Below are 7,096 nucleotides of genomic sequence, written 5' to 3'. Positions count from 1 at the left end.
GCCATGTCCTTTCCACTATGTAAATAAAATTAAGTAGTTGCGGTATTATAGAAGTTACAAACTTTCGTATGTAGCAGACCGCGGGTTCACCCGCGTAGTTTCCCGTGGGAGAACGGAGATAAAAATGTAGCTGTTACTCCCTGATAATGTAGCTTTCTATCGGTGGAAGATTTTATATAAATAAAAAGTTTAGATTAGTACCTACAAGGAAACAAAATAAAAATTGACATAGGATGAAGTTTTTATTGTAAATTAAAATTAGGTATATTTAAATTAAATATCGAGCAAATATGTTTTCACTTGCTCAGCAGAAAACTTTTGAATAATTTCATTTATTTGACTCAGAACCTGGTTGCTCACGTAACTGTCGACTGTCTTTGTTAGGTCTCCTAAATTGATATTTGATTTATAGGACTCTATTGCCTCCACAATATCCTCATCAATATCCAGGCCTTCAATGCTAACCTGTAAAGTTAGTAAACATTAATACCACTTAAAATATATCTAGGTAGGTACTTATAAAAACAAGTAAATATTAAATTGATTTAAAAATTAAACACTGAGAAGTAATGGAAAAACTGAAAAATAATAGCTGTTGTATGTTCAGCAGTGTTACCAACTCTCCAAAATATTTATCCCTAAAGTTTGTGTCAAAAACCTCAAAATGGCCTTAATTATTGAGTTGTCCCCCTAAAAATATAAATTCATAGTAGGTAATTTAGAAATAATATGCTGTAATATGTTCCAAAAGCCTATATTTAATACAGACAAAATATTACGTCTTTATCTGAAGATTCAGATTTTTTGAAATCATACATGTTGACAATGAATAAATTTAACCATTTTTTTTATTCGATGAAAATTGCCGCCAGTTGCCTCAGAGTGGTTGTAGAATAACGTAATATCGTAATAAGTCGCTAGGTCAAGAAAGAAATAATTAAATTATCATCAATTTAAAATAAATCCCTGAAAATACCCCTAAAAATTTCAGACCCCTAAAAAATCCCATTTCACTTATTTGCCCCCTAAATCTGGGGGGGAAAACCCCTAAGTTGGGAACCCTTATGTTGCTCCATCTGATACGAATCTAGACTATTCACACACGCAATAATATTGCGAATAAATTGTGTTGCCTGCGCACACTCAATAAATAATATTGTCAATATTTTATGATAGTCAACATACCACGGCAATAAGACAGTGATATTTGAAGGGACAATTTTCACTTTAGGTAGGTACATAGGTAGGTACCTATTGTTAATAATATTGGCAAAATTATTGACCGTAACAATCACTATTAGATGTTTACGATAATGAAACCGACGGGTGCCTCTCAGAGTATTTGATAATAATCGTTCACTCAAAAATTACTGAATGGATTTGGCTGAAATGAAGAAGATTACATCCTGGACTAAACTTTCATCCTATAAATATGTATCGCTCCTGGCGATCAACAGAATTTGGACTTCCTCTATTAAAAATAAAAAAGAATTACACAACATACCTTCATGTGGTCGGCATGATAATGTGCTTGCAATGCCGACAACGTATAAAATGGTTCAGAACTAGATGTATTCAAGTGTCCACCAATTGAACATTCAACCATTATATTTTTTAGTTCTGCTCTGCGTGATAAAAAACTCATTTTTATAAGAAAATAATGATAGAATTCGTTAGTTAGCCAGTGGCGTAGTTACGCCAATATAATATTATTTAACTACCTAGTTAGTTAGATAGTTACCTATTTACGTACGCCACTGCCTTAAATAATGCTGGTTCTTAATTCAGGAACCTGCCTGAATTGAGAACCAACATTATTTAAGCCAGTGGCTTGTTGCCAGTTGTATGTTTCTAATTAAATTTATGAACCTATTTTAATGACCCACATTAGTACAGGAGAGGGATATGAAGCTTAGAACCATCACACTGCTCTAATGCGGGTTGGCGCGCATAGAGCGATAATGTTAAATTCTTTAATGATTATCAGATGTTAATATACTCAGAGGTACAATTATTCGCCCACATTAATATACTCGCGCCATATTAAAGTGGGCGGATAATTGTGCCTCTGGGTATACTAATGGGACCGTAAGCGTAACGTGCTCCGAGGCCCGGGAGTGTCTACCAACTTCCCCACACTGTGCTGAGAATTTTAACAGGAAATTCTTAGAAGAAATAAAAGCTACGTATTTCGAACTTACTAAGGACCTCGCGGTCCGAAGCGACATTAGGTAACCACTTCACCAAAGAGGTAGACAATTACCATGGAGCTTATTATGGTTACCATTGTAATATTGATTTATAATTATTAAGTTACCTTAATGTTCCTTCTATACTCATTGAAAACAAGCCACCCAGTAGCAGCTCTGCATTAAAATTGACTAGAACAAAAATATGATGAAAAATTTACAACTTTGTTTGTTACGGTTCTTTATTTATTACGGTTATCTTGACCCAATTTAAATATTAAGGTAATCAATTAAAATTAAAATATAAGTGAAAACAACGTATAATTAGATAAACGAGTATCATGAATATCATACCATCGGTAAGTACTGTCAAATGCAATTTTATTACAAGTACCTTCAGGATTAAAATAACATCGAGAGGTCATAAATTCAATCCCTCATACATACGTGGGCCCCATTCCGAGCACTAAGGGTGGCCTCAAAATATCTCAATCGGCCCAGCCGGGGATCGAACCCAAGACCTCAGTTTTGTAAATCCACCGCGCATACCACTGCGCCACGGAGGTCGTCAAAAATGTGTCCAGAAGGGATTGTTTCAAAGTTCTCTAAGAACGCCCTCTATTGGTAGTTTAAAGTAATAAACATTGTCTTACTATGCCTGTAGATGGCAGCACGCATCGCCCAACTACAATTTTCGTAACGCTCAACTCACTCATACGTACCCAAGTGTATTATATCTATACTCATACGTCAAGCGTACGTAAAGAAGTTTTAACTCTTACTTTAAAAATATTACCTTCTCCTTTTAACAATGGCACAGTGAAGGTCAAGTCTGCTCTGACAGAGTCCAGGTGAACCTCTAGCACCGCTATTTTGATACCACTAAGACCAGTAAGCTTCACATCCGTAACATCAACTGTACCACTATAATATATAATATATATAAATAAATACAAGTAAAGTAGTTAATTATTATGTAGTGTTTAAAAAAAGTAATACCCAGGACTCATTTTTTGTAGAATAGTTATAGAAATATTTAAAATCAAGTTATCAAATCGGAAATTTTCAGGGGCTTAAGTCCTACTTACACTTAAGTCTTACAGTGGTATTCATAGACGTCGTAGGGGCACCCTCAGGGGATCTTTCAGCCTGGAGTGTCGAATTTAACCTATATTTGTTTGAGAATTTGACACTCAGCGGATGATGGAAGGAAAATGTCCCCATGGCTCGTAACTACTAATATTATATACGCGAAAGTTTGTATGGATGTTTGTTTGGATGTTACCTACAACGCAACAACTGAACCGATTTGGCTGAAATTTAGAATGGAAATAGATTCTACTCTGGATTACCACATAGGCTATTTTTAATCCCGGAAAAATCCTTGGTCCCCGAGGGATTTGTGAAAAACTAAATTTCACGCGGACGAAGTCGCGGGTGTCCGCTAGTTGGTTAATAAATGATGAAGCTATGAGGTAACAAACATGAAAAAAACATACGAATTGAGAATATCCTCCTTTTTTTGAAGTCGGTTAATAAAGAAAACACAATTGCAATAAAGAAAAGAATATGTATGTAGAATATGGATTTATTTATATATCCACGCCCCTTTCTACATGACATCGTACCGGAACGCTAAATTTATCGGTAGGGTGGTAACTAGCCACGGCCGAAGTCGGCCGGTCGGTCAATCGGCCCAGCTGGGGATCGAACCCAGGACTCCGTCTTGTAAATGCATCACGGAGACCATCAAAAAAGGTAACCCGGTGGGTATCGGGTTGTTTGGACTCTTCGCCGCTGATATATACTAATACTTACCTCACGTAAGGTACACTGATAGGGAGTGTCGGAAATTTACTGTGTGTATATGGGTCTAAAGGTGGAATTCCGTATAATCCAGTTGAAGACGAGTCCCGCAGATCTTCCAGCAGCTTGCGAACGTTGTAGCTGGCCTTGGCGTCGTCCGCGGTCATTTGCGGCTTGCTTTGTGGTAGCGAACCAATGTTCACCGTAAAGTCGTTAGGGCCGAGATCGATTTCGTTTCCACTCACTGAATAAAAAATATGAAATGTATGAAAAATAAAATAAAATTAAAACAAATTAAGAAAATCTCAATCTGCCCAGCCGGGGATCGAACCCAGGACCTCCGTCTTGTAAATCCACCGCGCATACCACTGCGTCACGGAGGCCGTCAAATATAGGTTATATAACTATGTTTTCTCCTGTGCATATTACACATAACTAAAACATAAACAAACTTATTTTTTTTTTAATTTTTAATTGTTCGCCGTCCGTCGTATGGGCTGACAAGACTTAAACTGGCAAATAAAGGCAACATAAAGGCTACCTTTAAAAAAGTCCTTGGTTCCCGCGGGATTTGAACAAACTGAATTTCACGCGGATAAAGTCGCGGCGATCCGCTTGTTAACAAAATAATGATTTTCCTTGCAACGCTATCATGAAATTCTTTTAGGTATCAATATGCAACCATCCTCGTACCTACACAGTCTTAGCTCGTCCCCCTCAAAAAATGACAGACTTTTTTGTTTGTGAATTTGGGTGCGAACCAAGTCCAGTTATTAATGGTCTAAGTACACAGTGTAGGTACGAGGCGGTAATGCTTAGTGTAGGCTACACTAAGCAGTTACGACTACAAAATAAACCTTAATTAGATTAGTATGAGCTAATATGATAATAGAAAGAGGTAAGTCTTGAATGTTTGTTTGTATTATTTGAATAGGCTCTGTGAATTTGTTGATCTTCAATTTCTTTTTCGATATCTTTTGAGATACGTACAGTAGGTACCTACCTACACGTCTATATTTATTTTGACACAAGAATTTCTCGTTGTAAAGGGTAGGTTGTACAATTTAATATTTTGTTTACAATTTAACTCAAAACTACTCGACCGATCTTAAAATTCTTTCACCATTATTAATTCTTTCACATTTAAAAGCTACATCATTACTGAGTAACATGACCAATATTTTATCCCCCTAAACGAAAAAAAGAAAAAGATGGATAAAAGCAAAGTTTAAGTACCAAGTCTGCGATTACGATTTTAGGCAAAAAACATATAATAAAATATTTATATCTAACGAAATAAACTTACAGAGATCGTTTATATCTAGTTCCGCTTTTGCACCAATTAAGCAACATATTAATATTCCAACTAAATAATCCCTACATCCAGCCATGGTTGTTCAAAAATGTTCGATTTAGAAGTCATATTCATCGTAACGAATGCTTTTATATTGAAATCGATCTTATTTATTGATATTTAAATAACCATGTTGTACACTCTTTACAAGTCGAATGGAACATGCAATTTCATACTTTAATCTAAAACAGTAAATAGTTATTACGTGCGTAACTAATAAAATTATCGGATGAAAGAAAATATTGAGAAAGTGGAAAACTTCTAAGAACTCGTGGGTATAACTTTAGTTTATTCGGTGAGTAATAAAACAATATAGGTTGGAGAGCCACTAATCGATCTTCGCTCGCGCCGTGGCCAAAAATGGAAATTTCCGCAGACGAACGATCACTATTAACTACGAGATGAACGTCTTACCGCAATTGGCACCGCCCGGGGCACAACATTAGTTATGATACCGCCCCAGAGCAGTATAGCGAGCAATCTCAGCCCACGTGGGGGACCTGTACCTACTTAGCACCTACAAGGCCTTAACCCCGAAAGGGGCTGAAATAACATAACCTGGTAAGCAAGATCCCACGCGCCCTACCCTGGCAAGGAGGCTAAGCCTCAAGGCCCGTACTCTCATCCGCATTTGTCATCTGGGAGATGTCCTCTATTTACTAGTGACGTACCATGGTTTATGTTTTCGTAACACATTCACCAGCTTGCTCCCCAAGCCTTGCGTCGTTCGTAGATTTTAATCTGACTACGAGTACGCCTCAGAATACAGAAGTGGTTTTCTGTATTCTGAGGAGTACGCATATTTCTTTCATAAACACTTACAAAACATATCTCACAAGATAAGATTTTACGCCAGTGTGAGTTTTCATGTGACGTGAAAGTAGGTTTTTATAAGTATAAGTACGGTAATTTTATATGCATTTCTAAAATGATATATTTCGCAAAAAGAAGGTTTTTCACCAGAGTGAACTTTCATGTGTGCAGTTTAGCAGTTAGGTATGCTATCTTTACAAGCACTTTGTGCACGTCTCACAAGAACAGGGCTATAAATTAGTGTGAGTATTCATGGTTAATTGAGTAACTTTTTCTTGCACCTTTTTATTAGCATATTATTATGACAACAGCAAGGTTTATCATCAGTATGGGTTCGCATGTGAACGAAAGGGGTCTGAAATACGGAAAATCTGTGCAATAACTGCGCAATTTAAATTCTGAATTTTATTCTAATCTAAATCTAACTACTGAATTAACATTTTATCCTACGTACGGAACCCTCGGTCAGTCGGTCAGGTTTTTTATCTGTGGGGTTTTTAGCCGTCCCGTCTGTGGTTCGTAAACTCTGTGAACACAGACTAATTCGTCTGAATCTATAAGGGTACGAGATCCAACATAAGAAATACCCTCATCTGTTATATATTTGGGATATGAAATAAATGATAGAAAATAATCACACATAGACATTGCAAATAACTTATTTGAAATATGTCAATGTGAATATTTTCCATCTTTATTTCTAGTAAAAGCCTAGTGAGTATTCAATTATTATTTATTTTATTAAATTTATTTAATCTACTTTTAATTTATTTTATCTTTGCATAGATTAATAAAAATCGTAGACAAGTTACAAGAAAATACCCGACAGCATAAAGGTTGCCTGCTTCTTGCACCCTGCAGCTGTGGGGTGGCCAGATATAATTAATTAGTTAATAAGGCCAGATATAATCAGTTAATTAATGTTATTTAAATA

The 7,096-nt window shown here is 36.2% G+C and overlaps 1 protein-coding gene across 3 annotated transcripts; it reads right to left on the bottom strand.

Moving 5' to 3' along the window:
- Window positions 1–222: 222 nt before the first annotated feature.
- Window positions 223–6,104, bottom strand: LOC112047302 (uncharacterized). 3 transcript variants are annotated; one of them, XM_052891533.1, is made up of 7 exons: window positions 6,021–6,104; window positions 5,302–5,531; window positions 4,008–4,239; window positions 2,986–3,113; window positions 2,318–2,381; window positions 1,505–1,625; window positions 223–465 (listed from the first exon to the last, which is right to left on the bottom strand). In XM_052891533.1, exons 2-7 carry the CDS (start codon window positions 5,384–5,386, stop codon window positions 274–276), a joined length of 822 nt encoding a protein of 273 aa, XP_052747493.1. In that variant the 5' UTR covers window positions 5,387–5,531; window positions 6,021–6,104; the 3' UTR covers window positions 223–273. The 3 variants fall into 3 exon arrangements, with proteins under 3 accessions (XP_052747493.1, XP_052747494.1, XP_023940150.2); XM_052891534.1 differs by lacking the exon at window positions 5,302–5,531; XM_024084382.2 differs by lacking the exon at window positions 6,021–6,104 and having other exon boundaries at window positions 5,302–5,904.
- Between the last annotated feature and the right edge of the window lie 992 nt (window positions 6,105–7,096).

Source organism: Bicyclus anynana, chromosome 4 (genome assembly GCF_947172395.1).
Source record: "Bicyclus anynana chromosome 4, ilBicAnyn1.1, whole genome shotgun sequence".
Taxonomy (NCBI): Eukaryota; Metazoa; Arthropoda; class Insecta; order Lepidoptera; family Nymphalidae; genus Bicyclus; species Bicyclus anynana.
This window is presented reverse-complemented; position numbering and strand designations above follow the sequence as displayed.

Coding starts and splice junctions, on each gene's coding strand:
- LOC112047302 (XM_052891533.1), bottom strand. CDS start 5,386: ATGGCTGGATGTAGGGATTATTTAGTTGGAATATTAATATGTTGCTTA. Junction 1,626..2,317: donor AGTATAGAAGGAACATTAAG/GTAACTTAATAA, acceptor TTTATCACGCAG/AGCAGAACTAAAAAATATAA. Junction 466..1,504: donor ATCATGCCGACCACATGAAG/GTATGTTGTGTA, acceptor CTAACTTTACAG/GTTAGCATTGAAGGCCTGGA.